At 54.4% G+C, this 13,555-nt stretch overlaps 1 protein-coding gene across 2 annotated transcripts; it reads right to left on the bottom strand.

The window, feature by feature from the left end:
- Positions 1-246: 246 nt before the first annotated feature.
- P2RX6 (purinergic receptor P2X 6) lies at positions 247-13,522 on the bottom strand. 2 transcript variants are annotated; one of them, XM_025398811.1, is made up of 12 exons: positions 13,187-13,522; positions 12,431-12,581; positions 10,455-10,526; positions 5,552-5,627; positions 5,267-5,360; positions 5,104-5,184; positions 4,886-5,027; positions 4,684-4,793; positions 954-1,047; positions 775-840; positions 522-599; positions 247-435 (listed from the first exon to the last, which is right to left on the bottom strand). In XM_025398811.1, exons 1-12 carry the CDS (start codon positions 13,348-13,350, stop codon positions 247-249), a joined length of 1,317 nt encoding a protein of 438 aa, XP_025254596.1. In that variant the 5' UTR covers positions 13,351-13,522. The 2 variants fall into 2 exon arrangements, with proteins under 2 accessions (XP_025254596.1, XP_025254597.1); XM_025398812.1 differs by having other exon boundaries at positions 13,265-13,350.
- Between the last annotated feature and the right edge of the window lie 33 nt (positions 13,523-13,555).

The raw sequence follows: 13,555 nt of genomic DNA on the forward strand, positions 1-13,555 counted from the left end.
CAGAGACAGGGCCTCCCTCAAGCAGCTGCGCTCAGACAGCTTCCTAAGTATGACTTCTGTGGCTGACTTCTGTGGTTCCCCGAGGCAGCATCCTGCTAAGGCAAGAGTCAGGGGAGAGACTGTCTGCTGGGGTTCAAGGGTGGAATTCTACCCCTAATCCTCAATCATCTCGAGGATGAGATCCCCAAGCAGGGCCCCACCCTCCCCAGCCCCCAACTCTCAACCAGCAGGGAACGGCTACAGGCTTCAGGAATGGGCTGGCAAGTGGGTGTCAGAACTTGGACAGGGCCATCCTGGTGTCTGTGTCTGACTCCCAGCAGCAGTGGCCGTGGGTGCAGGTGCTGAGATCTGTCTAAGGCACTTGGCCAGTCGGGCTTGGGATGCAAGGGCCAGCTCACTCCACACAGAGTTGGCGGTTGCCTTCGGGGCCTTTGCCTGCAGACGAGGACAGCAGGTCAGGGATCCAGCCAACTTCTAAGTGTGGCAGAACCCAGAGTCCAAGCAGAGTGACCTCAGCTCACCTCCTCATACTTTGTCCTCCAGTAGAAATGGGCTTCTCTATCCACATACAGCAGCAGCAGGTCACAGATAAAGGTGACCTGGGAGAGGCAGGGCCAACCCATGTTCCAGCCCCCAAGCCTGCTCTCCTGCCACTTCCCCAGCCTGCACCCCGAGATTCAATGTGCAGGCACCGGAGCCTCCAGCATGCGTTGGACACACCCTGGTCAGCGGCACTCACCGCAGCCTGCAGGTGCCCACAGTGCTTGCACTCACCACGCCCAGCCAAGCTGCCCCGGTGCCCAGTGTGACGGCCATGGGGATGAGCCCGAACTTCCCTGCCTGAGAGAGATCTGAGCTGAACCTCTCAGCCCATGACTGTCGGCCTCATGCCTCCTCCAGCCCTGTCTGCTTTGCCGCCTCCCATCCCCGGCCTGACCCCTACCTGTGCCTACCTGCCCGGTGACAAGGATGTCGAAGCGGATTCCGTAGAGTTTGAGCAGGGTGCGGGCCTCCACACCCGGTTGCTCCCACCAGTAAGTGGCTGTCCTGCGGGCAGGAAAGAGGGCTCTGGTGGCCTGCTTTGCCCACCCACAGGTGGGGCTGGCCCTGCCAGGCCTCTGTCCAACTTATCCATTGACTGTAAACCCCAGCCCAAGCCTGAGTCCTGGGTCTCAGCCCTGTGTCATTGGTGAGAAAACAGAAAAAGCAAACCAAGACCTGTCCCTCAGAAGTTCCCTGACTGCTGAGGGGATGGGGGACAGAGAAGTCCCTAAACAGACCCAGCAGCGGGGATGTGAAGGAGCAGGCTCAGGGCTGAGGGATTGCAGAGATGGGAATGCACTCTTCCCTGGGAACTGGGGTAGGCTTCCTGGAGGGGACATGAGACTGGGCCTGGAGGAACATGTGCACAAATGGTTTGCCAGCACAGAGGTGGGGGGAACGGGATGTGGGTGGGAGCCAGCCCCGCACGGTTTCGAAGGGCTCGGGAGGTTGGGGAAGCCAGACCAGACGGGATGCAGTGAGCTGTGTTGAGGGGCATCATCCCCAGGCCTGGTGGCCGTGTGTGCCTGCCTGCATGACGAGGTGACACTCAGTGGCAGAAGGATCCAATAAGTCTGCTTAGAAGACTCAAAGACATGATAATAAATGCAATTTAAGAACCTTGAGGCCAGGTGCGGTGGCTCAGGCCTGTAATCCCAGCACTTTGGGAGGCTGAGGCAGGTGGGTCACCTGAGTTCAGGAGTTCAAGACTAGCCTGACCAACACGGTGAAACCCCATATCTACTAAAAACACAAAAATTAGCTGGGTGTGGTGGCATGCACCTGTAATCACAGCTACTTGGGAGGCTGAAGCAGGAGAATTGCTTGAACCCAGGAGGCAAAGATTGCGGTGAGCTGAGATCAGGCCACTGCACTCCAGTCTGGCACCAACAAGAGCAAAATTTCATCTAAAAAAAAAAAAAGCCAGGCATGGTGGCTCATGCCTGTAATCCCAGCACTTTGGGATGCCGAAGTGTGTGGATCACCTGAGGTCAGAAGTTCGAGACCAGCCTGACCAACATGGCAAAACCCCATCTCTACTAAAAAGACAAAAATTAGCCAGGCATTGTGGCACACACCTGTAATCCCAGCTACTCCGGAGACTGAGACTGGAGAATCACTGGAACCTGGGAGGCAGAAGTTGCAGTGAGCCAAGATCACGCCACTGCACTCCAGCCTGGACGGCAAGAAAGTGAAAACTCCGTCTCAAAAAAACAATTTTAAAATTTAAAAAAAATAAATAGGCCGGGCGCGGTGGCTCAAGCCTGTAATCCCAGCACTTTGGGAGGCCGAGACGGGCGGATCACGAGGTCAGGAGATCGAGACCATCCTGGCTAACATGGTGAAACCCCGTCTCTACTAAAAATACGAAAAAAACTAGCCGGGCGTGGTGGCGGGCGCCTGTAGTCCCAGCTACTCGGAGGCTGAGGCAGGAGAATGGCCTGAACCTGGGAGGCGGAGCTTGCAGTGAGCCGAGATCGCGCCACTGCACTCCAGCCTGGGTGACACAGCGCGAGACTCCGTCTCAAAAAAAAAAAAATAAATAAATAAATAAATAAATAAATAAAGGCCAGGCGTGGTGGCTCATGCCTGTAATCCCAGCACTTTGGGAGGCCGAGGCAGGTGGATCATGAGGTCAAGAGATCGAGACCATCCTGGCCAACATGGTGAAACCCTGTCTCTACTAAAAATACAAAAATCAGCCAGGAATGGTGGCACACACCTGTAGTCCCAGCTACTCGGGAGGCTGAGGCAGGAGAATTGCTTGAATCTGGGAGGTGGAGGTTGCAGTGAGCCGAGATTGCACCACTGCACTACAGCCTGGCAACAGAGCGAGACTCTGTCTCAAAAAAAAAAAAAAAAAAAAGGGCCAGGTGCAGTGGCTTACACCTATAATCTCAGCATTTTAGGAGGCCGAGGCGGGTGGATCACCTGAGGTCAGGAGTTCGAGACCAATATGGTGAAACCCTATCTCTACAAAAATACAAAAATTAGCTGGGCATGGTGGTGGATGCCTCTAATCCCAGCTACTTGGGAGGCTGAGGCAAGAGAATTGCTTGAACCTGGGAGGCAGCGGTTGCAGTGAGCCGAGATCATACCATTGCACTCCAGCCTGGGTGACAAGAGTGAGACTCCGTCTCAAAAAAAAAAAATCCTTGAGCGCATCCTAGATTGGAAAGTACAAAGGTTTAGGATCACTGTTGGCACAGCTGGGGAGCATTAAGTATTAGATTTATTCTGCCAGCCTGGAAGGTGGGTCACACCTGTAATCTCAATACTTTGGAAGGCTGAGGTGGGAAGCTGATCACTTGAGGCCAGGAGTTCAAGACCAGCCTGGTCAACATAGTGAGACCCCATTTCTATACTGTTTTTTAAAAATTAAAAAAGATTTACTCTTGCTAAATGTCTTTCTTTCTTTCTTTTCTTTCTTTCTCTTATGGCATCTCACTCTGTCATCAGACTGGAATGCAGTGGCATGATCATGGCTCACTGCAGCCTCAGTCTTCTGGGCTCAAATGATCCTCCCACCTCAGCCTCCTGAGTAACTGGGACCATAGGCATCTGCCATCAGGCCCAGCTAATTTTAGAAGTATTTTTTGTAGACATAGGGGTCCCCCTATATTGCCCAGGTTGGTCTCAAACTCCTGGGCTCAGGTGATCCTCCCGCCTCAGCCTCCCAAAGTTTTGGGATTACAGGCATGAGCCACTGCACCCAAAGGTCAATTTCTTGAATGCAACAATAAGACAGTGGCTACATGGGGAAGGTCCCTGTTCTCAGGACAATGTTGAAAATGGTGAGTGTCCGGATGTCTGCCACCTACTTTCAAACAGTTCCGTTTGAAATCTAAACATATCCAGTTCACTCCAGACAGGGAAAAAGAAAATGTGGCCAGATGGTAACATAAAAACTGGTAAGCCCAGATGAACGTATATGGGTGTTCATGGTACTAATCTTAAGTTTGTCTAGAGTTTTTAAAAAAAATGTTTAGGTAAAAGCTGAAGGGAGGCCAGGCATGGTGGCTCACATCTGTAATCCTAGCCCTTGGGGAAGCTGAGGTGGGTGGATCACCTGAGGTCAGGGGTTTGAGACCAGCCTGGCCAACATCGTGAAAACCCATCTCTACCAAAATATAAAAATTAGCTAGGAGTGGTGGTGGGCGCCTGTAATTCCAGCTACTCGGAGGCTGAGGAAGGAGAATCGGTTGACCCCGGGAAGCGGAAGTTACAGTGAGCCAAGATCGGGCCACTGTACTCCAGCCTGGGTGACAGAATGAGATTCTGTCTTTAAAAAAAAAAAAAAAAAAAGCTGAAACGAAGAAGGGGATGGTAAAAAGGAAACCCCCCATTGCTGTGGAGGGGAGATACTAGAGGCAGGGTGGGGTGGAGGAGGGGCTGACAGTGAGGAGCCTGAGCTGGGCAGGGGCCCGGGGCAGATGGGGTAGAGGGCTCAGGACTTGGGGGAGCAGGATGGAGCCTGTGCTGGAGGATGTGGGGTTGAGAACAGCTCTCTCCTGCTCCTGGGAGCCCCTCGCACACCAGTGGAATATCCAGAGGGCTGGGCCTGGGTGTGGTCTGTCCTGACCGCCACAGGGAGAGGGCGATGGGCACAGCAGCTGGGCACTGGGAGCAGTGGGGCCGCACCTGAAGTTGTAGCTCCTCTCCTGCAGCTGGAAGGAGTAGTGAGTCCGGCAGCCGGAGTCCCCAGTGTCCAGGTCGCAATCCCAGTGAACCCTGATGCCCACAGAGCCACCCTGCACATAGCACACAGCTGTTCCACTGGTGGGTGGGCCCGGGACCCTCTCCCAGAGCCCTCCGGGAACCTTGCCCCCAACTCAGGACCCACCAGCAACGCCAGGTCCTCGAAGTTCCCTCCAGCCTCGGCCACGAGGTCCCCAATGCGGAACACGGGACAGTAGGGGCTGAGTTGTGGTTCATAGCGGCAGTACTTAAAATAGGTGGGGTCCCAGGTCTCCAAGGCATTGGACCTGGCGGGGGTGGGGGAGGTCAGACGAGGTAGGAGACAAGGAGGGTCTTGGGGCAGATGAGACCCACTCTGCTTACTTAGAGAAGTTGAACTTGCTGAAGGTGACCGTGTTTTTGATGAAGAGTGTGAAGTTCTGGGCCTGGGCCAGCAGGGGCCTCCTGTAGGTGGAAGGGAGGTGACAGCCTCTGCCAGGCCTGGGGCCCTGCGCCGGTGGGGGTGGGGGATTGTGGGGACACTTACGAGGGCACAACGCCACTCTCCACTGGGCACCAACTCCAGATCTCACAGGTCCTGTGGGTCCCATTGAACACCACACATTGGCCTGTTTTTACACCTAGAAAAACAAAAGATGAACTCCAGACCTTCAAATCTCCGCAGGGCTGGGGAAGGCATCAGCCAAGGGGTTGTTGGCAGAAAGAGAGATGCAGGGACAGAGGCGAATGGGGCCTGCACTCAGGAGCCACCCAGGATCCCAGCCCAGCCCCCACCCTGCTGGGGGCACCGGAAGACAGAGCCCACAGTTACCGTGGCTGTGCGTGCCTCTCTCCCCTTCGGGGCAGTCCTCGTCGACCCAGCAGCTAGCCAGTGGGACGGAGGGGTGCTGAGGTGGGCAAGAGAGCAGTCACCGGTGGCACGGGGGATGTCTCCCCTCCACAGCCCAGTCTCAAAGGCAGGGAGGTTCAAGGTGGGAAGGACAGGCCCCCTTCCCACCTTAAACCTCCTCACCACCCTCCCACCAGAGTACCCTGAGTCTGGGGCCACACAGGAAAGCTGGAGGGTGCAAATAAAAGGAGGTGGTCAGAGGAGGGAGCAGAGCAACGCCCTGGCCAGATGAGGGTACAATGCTGTATTTCAAAGACAAAGGGAGACCCCTTTCCTCCTTTTTAAAAAAATTTATTTTTAGTGATGCGGTCTCACTCTGTTGGCCAGGCTGGAGTGCAATGGTACGAACGTGGCTCACTATAGCCTCGCCCTCCTGGGCTTAAGCAATCCTCTCACCTCAGTTTTTCCAGTAGCTGGGACTACAAACACACACCACTGTGCCTGCCTGATTTTTTAGTTTTTTTTTGTTTGTTTGTTTGTTTTTGTAGAGATGGAGTCTTGCCATGTTGACCAGGCTGGTTTTAAACTCCTGGCCTCAAGCAATCCTTCTGTCTCAGCCTCCCAGGCTGCTGCGATTAAAGGTGTGAGACAACGCGCCCTGCCCTTCCCTCCTGACAGTTCTGTCCGTGGTGGACACGGAAGTGATTCTTCCAGGTCTAGCTCCTCTGGTCCAATCTGGATGACAGATCAGGGAAGGTGAATATACCTTGGGAGGGTAAGTTTTTGATGCCCGAAATGGGGGCATAACTGACAAAGATCAGGGCCCTAGAGTCAGGGGCTTGGGTATTGAAGCAGGGCCCCACACCCTTGCTGAGGGGCCACAGGCTACTCCTTTCTGCTCGCTCTTCTGTAACCTGGGGACATTAATGCCTGCACAGAGGCATAGGACTATGGGGCTCTGGCAGAAGGGGAGGACAGGCGAGCTTTCTGGGGTCCCAGACCCAAGAGAGGAAGGCACCCTTGAGCACCAGGCACTCTCCCAGGCACGGTTCTGCCCCGGCTGAGGATGGACACTGCTGCCCAGGGCACTCAGCTCAGGGGCAGCAGGAGGAACACCAGCACCAGGGGCTCAAGGAAGGCTGAGCGCCTCTGAGAAGCCAGAATGAGGCAGTGGGAATTTCTGAAAGACAGGGTCGTCATGATTGGGTGAAGGGTGGAGCAGAGCCACATGCTCTGCTTCTTTCTCCCTACCTATGTCCTGTGTCTGCCTCTCCTCTCCACCCCAGCTGGGCTACCGTCTCCTCCAACTAGACCCCACAGTGATCACCAATGGGGCCCCCACGTCTCCCCCTACCCTCATCCGCCTACCCCCAGCAGCCCAAGTGGTGCATCCCACAATGTGCAGGAGATTGAGCACCCTGCCTCTGAGCCCATGTGTGGCTCTCTTCTGCTCCTCTCATCAAGTTTAGCTCCTGCCAGGCACGGTGGCTCATGCCTGTAATCCTAGCACTTTGAGAGTCCAAGGCGGGCAGATTGCCTGAGCCCAGGAGTTCAAGACCTGCCTGGGCAACAAAGCAAGACCTCATCGCTATAGGAAAAAAAAAAAAAAAGTTTAACAATTAGCTGGGTATGGTCACTCCCACCTATATAGTCCCAGCAACTCAGAAGGCTGAGGCAGAAAAATTGCTTGAGCCTGAGATGTCAAGGAGGCAGTGAGCTGTGACCACACCACTGCATTCTAGCCTGGGTGACAGAGCAAGACCCTGTCTCAAAAAAAAAAAGAAAAGAAAAAAAGAAAACAAACAAAAACAGTTTGGCTCCATAGTGGGGCTTACAGGGGCCCCTGAAATCCTGAACTACCTTCTTCCCACTCCAGTTCAAATATTCACTTCAGCTCCACTCAGTGGCTGGTAGCCCTAAAGACACCTCACCTCACACAGCTCAGCGCCTTTGCCCACCAAGCTCCCTCTGTGTGGACATCCTTCTCCAGCCAAATCCACCTGCTCACCAGCTTCTCCTCACTCTTTTTTAAGATTCTGCTCATCCGGACGTGGTGGCTCATGCCTGTAATCCCAACACTTTGGGAAGCCGAGGTGGGTGGATTACCTGAGGTCAGGAGTTCGAGACCAGCCTGGCCAACATGGCGAAACCCTGTCTCTATTAAAAATACAAAAATTATCCGAGTGTGGTGGCTTGTGCCTGTAGTCCCACTTACTTGGGAGACTGAGGCAGGAGAATCGCTTGAACCCAGGAGGTGGAGGTTGCAGTGAGCTGAGAGCATGCCACTGCACTCCAGCCTGGGTGACAGAGTGAGACTCCATCTCAAAAAAAAAAAAAAAAAAAAAAAGATTCTGCTCAAGTGCAGCCCTGGGTCCCCCACCTACAGCCTCTGTCCCATCATAGGACCTGCCACTTTGGCTGGGCTGTCCACGCAGGTGGTCCTTGAGGTATGGGAGATAGAGTTTTGTGAATTCAGCATAGCTAGCCCCCTGGCCCACTGGGGAGGCTCAGCGGTGTCTGCTGAGGGAGGTGACACTAAAGGAGCACGGTGCAGGTACAGGAGGGATCAGGCGCCAGGATCCCGAGAGAAGCTGGCAGAACTCTGGTCTTCTGGGAGAGCCAGGTTGTCAGATCTGATAATTACGACCCAGCCCTGACGTTTCATGGGAAGAGCCAGAAGTGTGCTTGCAGACAAAGAGGAATTGCACAGATTCTGAAAAACACAGACCCACGGATCCAGCCAAATTTCAGAACAGTTTACAAACTGAATATTAAATAGACACCTGAGCATTAAGAAAGGGAAGGACATTGTGTGGGTTCACTAAGAGTAAGCACATCCTGCCAGGCGCAGTGGCTCATGTTGGGAATAGGCCCCCAAAATCTGGTCATAAAGCAGCCCAAAACTGGCCGTAAACAAAATCTCTGCAGCACTGTGACATGTTCCTGATGGCCATGACGCCCACACTGGAAGGTTGTGGGTTTACCAGAATGAGGGCAAGGAACACCTGGTCCACCCAGGGTGGAAAACCGCGTAAAGGCGTTCTTAAACCACAAAGAATAGCATCAACGATCTGTGCCTTAAGGACATGCTCCTGCTGCAGATAACTCGCCAGAGCTCATCCCTTTATTTTGGTCCATCCTTTTGTTTCCCATTAGGAATACTTTTAGTTAATCTATAATCTACAGAAACAATGCTTATCACTGGCTTGCTGTCATAAATATGTAGGTAAATCTGTTTAAGGCTCTCAGCTCTGAAGGCTGTGATACCCCTGATTTCCCACTCCACACCTCTGTATTTCTGTATGTGTGTCTAATTTCTCTAGCGCTGCTGGGTTAGGGTCTCCCCAACCAAGCTGGTCTCGGCAGACTCACGCCTGTAATCCCAGCATTTTGGGAGGCCAAGGCGGGCAGATCACTTGAGGCCAGGAGTTCAAGACCAGCCTGGCCAACAAGGTGAAACCCTGTCTGTACTTAAAATACATAAATTAGCTGGACGTGGTAGTGGGCGCCTGTAATCCCAGTTGCTCAGGAGGCTGAGCAGGAGAATCGCTTGAACCCAAGAGGTGGAGGTTGCAGTGAGCCAAGATCAGGCCATTGAACTCCAGCCTGGGGGACAAGAGCGAGACTCCATCTCAAAAAAAAAAAAAAAAAGAGTAAGCAATCCTTTGTGCATATTTCCAACTACAGACATGGGATGTCTCCAGCAACTGTGCTAGGACTAACCACCAGGGCTCAGGGAACAGGTATCTGCACAATGACCCTCCAGCCCAGGAAGCAGGTAAATGTTAGACTTGTTTAAAGAAAGATGTCACTGTGGAAGTAAACTTTCGGGACTGTGTCCTGAGTCTCAATAGTTCAAAAAAAATTCACAGCTGGAGAGAATGAGCGTGCTCTGTGACAGATGCAGGATCCCAGGGACATCTCCAGGCAAGGGGTAAAGGTGAAATATCAGGGGGAGAATCAGTATTTCTGGATCAGAAATGAAGAAGAACAAGGTGGGGGACTCTGGCTTGACCATGGTTGATGTAAAAACTATCCAGAAATCAGGGCTCACGCCTGTAATCCCAGCACTTTGGGAGGCCGAGGCAGGCGGATCACGGGGTCAGGAGATCGAGACCATCCTGGCTAACACGGTGAAACCCCGTTTCCACTAAAAATACAAAAAAAAATTATCTGGGCATGGTGGCAGGTGCCTGTAGTACCAGCTACTTGGGAGGCTGAGGCAGGAAAACGGTGTGAACCTGGGAGGCGGAGCTTGCAGTGAGCCAAGATCGCGTCACTGCACTCCAGCCTGGGTGACAAAGCAAGACTCCATCTCAAAAACAAAACAAAAATATCCAGAAATCATAAGCAACCCTGAATTCACCATGAGCAAGAGTGTGCTGTGTTGGCTCACAAAGATGAAAGCTGCTTCAGGACACATTAATAGAGGCTGGGCACAGAGAAGGGGAGGTGATATTCCAGCTTGGCTCTTGCTATTAGAACCTCCTTGAGCATGTGCCCAGCTCTGGGTGTCACAATAACAACCTGGAGAGTACCCAGAGGCAGGACCAGGATGGGAGGGTCTGGGCACCTCACGGGAACTGCTGCTGCCCAGAGCTCGGGGTACTGTCACCCACAGGCTGGGAGGCCTTAAGGAAGTGACTCAACCTCACTGAGCCTCAGTCTTCTCCTCTGAAATGCGGATCACAGGACTTCCTACCAGGCAGGGGATATATGAAGACTAAAAGAAATGACTCACACAAAGATGTAGCCCAGGACCTGGGGGACACTAAGCACATGCTGAGCCTTCAACCACCTGGGAAGGGGAAAGGGAAACACGGGTGGCCACCTGGGGCTGGTGGAGGAATGAGGGGCCTACTGGGAGGATCCTGGGCAAACTCACCTCTGGGCATCTGCCCTGAACTTGGGCTGGCGTCACAAGGAAGTTGGTCACCAAGAAGAACACGTTTTCTCCCTAGGAGGCAAATCTCAAGGTTGGCCTGGATGGGCTCGCATTGACCAGAAAGGCCGGAAGGCCGGCAGCCTGGTTTATAAGGGAAGGGATGTTGGCCCCGTCCAGTCATTAACCCTGTCCCCCCATAAGGCAGATTGAAGCAGAGATGGGAGGCCGGCAGGGGTTCTGGCCATTTTTGAGACCGGGAGGCCTCGTGCCCATGTCCATCTCTTGAGACAAGTTTCTTTCTCATTTGCTCAACCAAAATTTATTTGTGTGTGTGCGTGTGTCTGTGTGCATTTAGAGACAGGGTTGCACTTAGTCACCCAGGCTGGAGTGCAGTGTTATCATCAGTGCTCACTGCAAACTCTAACTCCTGGGCTCAGGAGATCCTCCTGCCTCAGCCTCCCAAGTAGCTGGGACTACAGGCTCCAGCTACCATGCCTGGCTTCAACCAGAATATTCCAACAGCCTGCTGCTTCTAGTACTGAAGATCCAGGGGAGAGCTGGGCCCAGTACCTGCCCAGGATGGAGAAAAGGTGAGTCTCCCATCCCACACACGGCAGCACTGGCACAACAGGGGCCAGGGGAGAAGAGGGAAAGCTCTGCCTGTGGTCAATGGGTGGCCTAGGACATTGGAAAGAAAGGCTGACCCTCCAGTGCTGCTCGTGAGAGCACTGTGAATTTGAGGAATGTATGCACAGGAAGGGAAGGCGAGGGCTGAGCAGAGGGTGGTGGGAGTGGCAGCCATTAGGATTGGGAGAAATGTGTGGACACCATCATAGGCAGGGTTGGGGGAATTCCTGAGGTTAGAAGCAGGGGCTGCAGGCTCTGAGGATGCCTGGTGTGAAAGTTCAGCCTGGCTGCTGCGGGGTGTGCACCGAGCAGTAGGGAGGAGGCGAGAGGGGCATCTAAGGGCCCTCTAGGAGGCCATAGTCTCATGCAGGCATGGCAAGGGTAGTGGTGAAAAATCTTGGAAGGTACAGGAAGGGGTCGAGGTTGAGTCACGGATCTGGCTGAGGCACTAGTGGATGTCACAGCCATCGTGACTAGTGGATGTCACAGAGGCCATGCCAGGAGAGGGAAATAATTCATCTTTGGACATGCGGGTGTGCACCTGGAAGACAGCTGTGCTCTGGGCAGGTGTTCACTGGGGCTACACACACCCTGGGCATCAGAAGAGCAGAAGTGGAAGTTGAGGCTGGGGATGAGCTGGGTGGAAGGAGGAGGGAAACACAGCCGAGCAGAGGGGAGGAGCAGCACCTGACCACAGTGCCCCAGGTCAGGGAGCAGGGCTACAGGAAGTTCCATGCCCCAGCACCCCACACCACTCTCAAGCTCAAGCCATTAGTCCCGGACACCCCCTTCTTTTGTTGGCAGTCTTTGGAAATGCAGTTTCTCTGGTCTGGCTTCTTTTTTGGGACAGGGGACAGAGTCTCTCTTTGTCTCCCCGGCTGGGGTGCTGTGGAGCTGTCTCGGCTCACTGCAAGCTCCGCCTCCCAGGTTCACACCATTCTCCTGCCTCAGCCTCCCCGAGTAGCTAGGACTACAAGCGCCCGCCACCATGCCCGGCAGATTTTTTGTATTTTTAGTACAGACAGGGTTTCACCGTGTTAGCCAGGATAGTCTCTATCTTCTGACCTCGTGATCCACCCGCCTCAGCCTCCCAAAGTACCGGCATTACAGGAGTGAGCCACCACACCCAGCCCTGGCCTGGCTTCTTGACCAGCCCCTTTTTCCACCCTGAAACCTCCTACACAACCCTGAAAGCCCTGTCCAGGCGCCACTCCTCTGTGAAGGCCTTCCTGAGAACACCCAGCTGTCTCTGGCATCACATGCTTCTCTCTGCATGGCTGCATGGCAGGTGTCCAAGCTGTCAGTGGGCAAAGGACTTGTGCCCCCATCAGCAGCACCAGGGCCCCCACCTGAGGTGGCTTCACGAAGTCGGCCACATCCCACAGCCGGTTTCCAAGTTCCTCGATCTGAGTCACGGAAACCCCTTTGAGTTTGGTGATGACGGAAATCTGGGGGTCAAGATCCCGGTCCTGGTAGCCTTTTTTGGCGAGGAGAGCCCACCTGGGGAAGAGAAGTTAGGCAGTGTGGTGTGTCCCCAGGGTGTAGTGACAGGGGCGGAGCTGGGCCCTACATGCTCAGTTCTCTCCCCACACCCTACAGGCTCCCAGCCCAACATCGAGGGCCCCACCTCCTCTCTGGCCCCACTTCCCACTCCAGACCCCCTGAACGAGACAGAAGCTCCAGCCATGCGTCAGAGAGCCAGTGCCCTCGGACAATCACCTTCCCCAGCCAGCACCCACCCCCAGCCTCACTAGACCCAGCTCCCAGCTTCTAGACTCCCCTGACCCGAGATATAGCTGGTGGTCTCTCTGGGGCTACTGCTCCAGCTCTCACAGATGTTGTTAAGGACGATGTCCTGCGCTCCCTGGGTGGGGCCGTGGGGAGGGACTGGGAAGGAGGCAGGTGGGCACACAGGACAAACACACAGCTTGTTCTTGCTCTCCTGTCTTGTATTGCCTACCTCCCCCCAGCCCCTGAACCAATCTGCCCCCTTCCCCTCCAGCCCCTAAACAGCCCAACCCTCAACTTCAACCCAACAGGACCAAACCCCACCCCCCACCTCTTCCCCTGCCCCTCCAGCCTGGCCAAAAGCTCTTCTCTCTTACCCTACCACATAGACCACGATCCCAAGCTGCAGCAGCCTCTGCAGGGCGCCCACCCGCCAGTTCCTGGTCATCACATACTTCTCTGTCTTATAATCCAGAAGCCCCCAGCCTGTCGTAGCCCCTGGGGAGCCCATGCTGCCAGCTCCTGCTAGCTGCGGGCACATGAGTCAGCATGGTAGCTGCAGTCACAGCTGAACAGGAGGCAAAGCAGGGCCCGAGCCAGGCCAGGCCAGCGACTGTTAAAGGGACACTTCCACTAAAGCAGGATCCAGCTTCCGACACCCAGCCCTCAGCCCCTAACCCCAGCTGTCCTGCACCTCCCACCCTCCCTACATTCCCTTTACTGGGCCCTGGTGGCACACAGAATAC

This window comes from Theropithecus gelada, chromosome 10 (assembly GCF_003255815.1).
Source record: "Theropithecus gelada isolate Dixy chromosome 10, Tgel_1.0, whole genome shotgun sequence".
In the NCBI taxonomy this organism is placed as follows: Eukaryota; Metazoa; Chordata; class Mammalia; order Primates; family Cercopithecidae; genus Theropithecus; species Theropithecus gelada.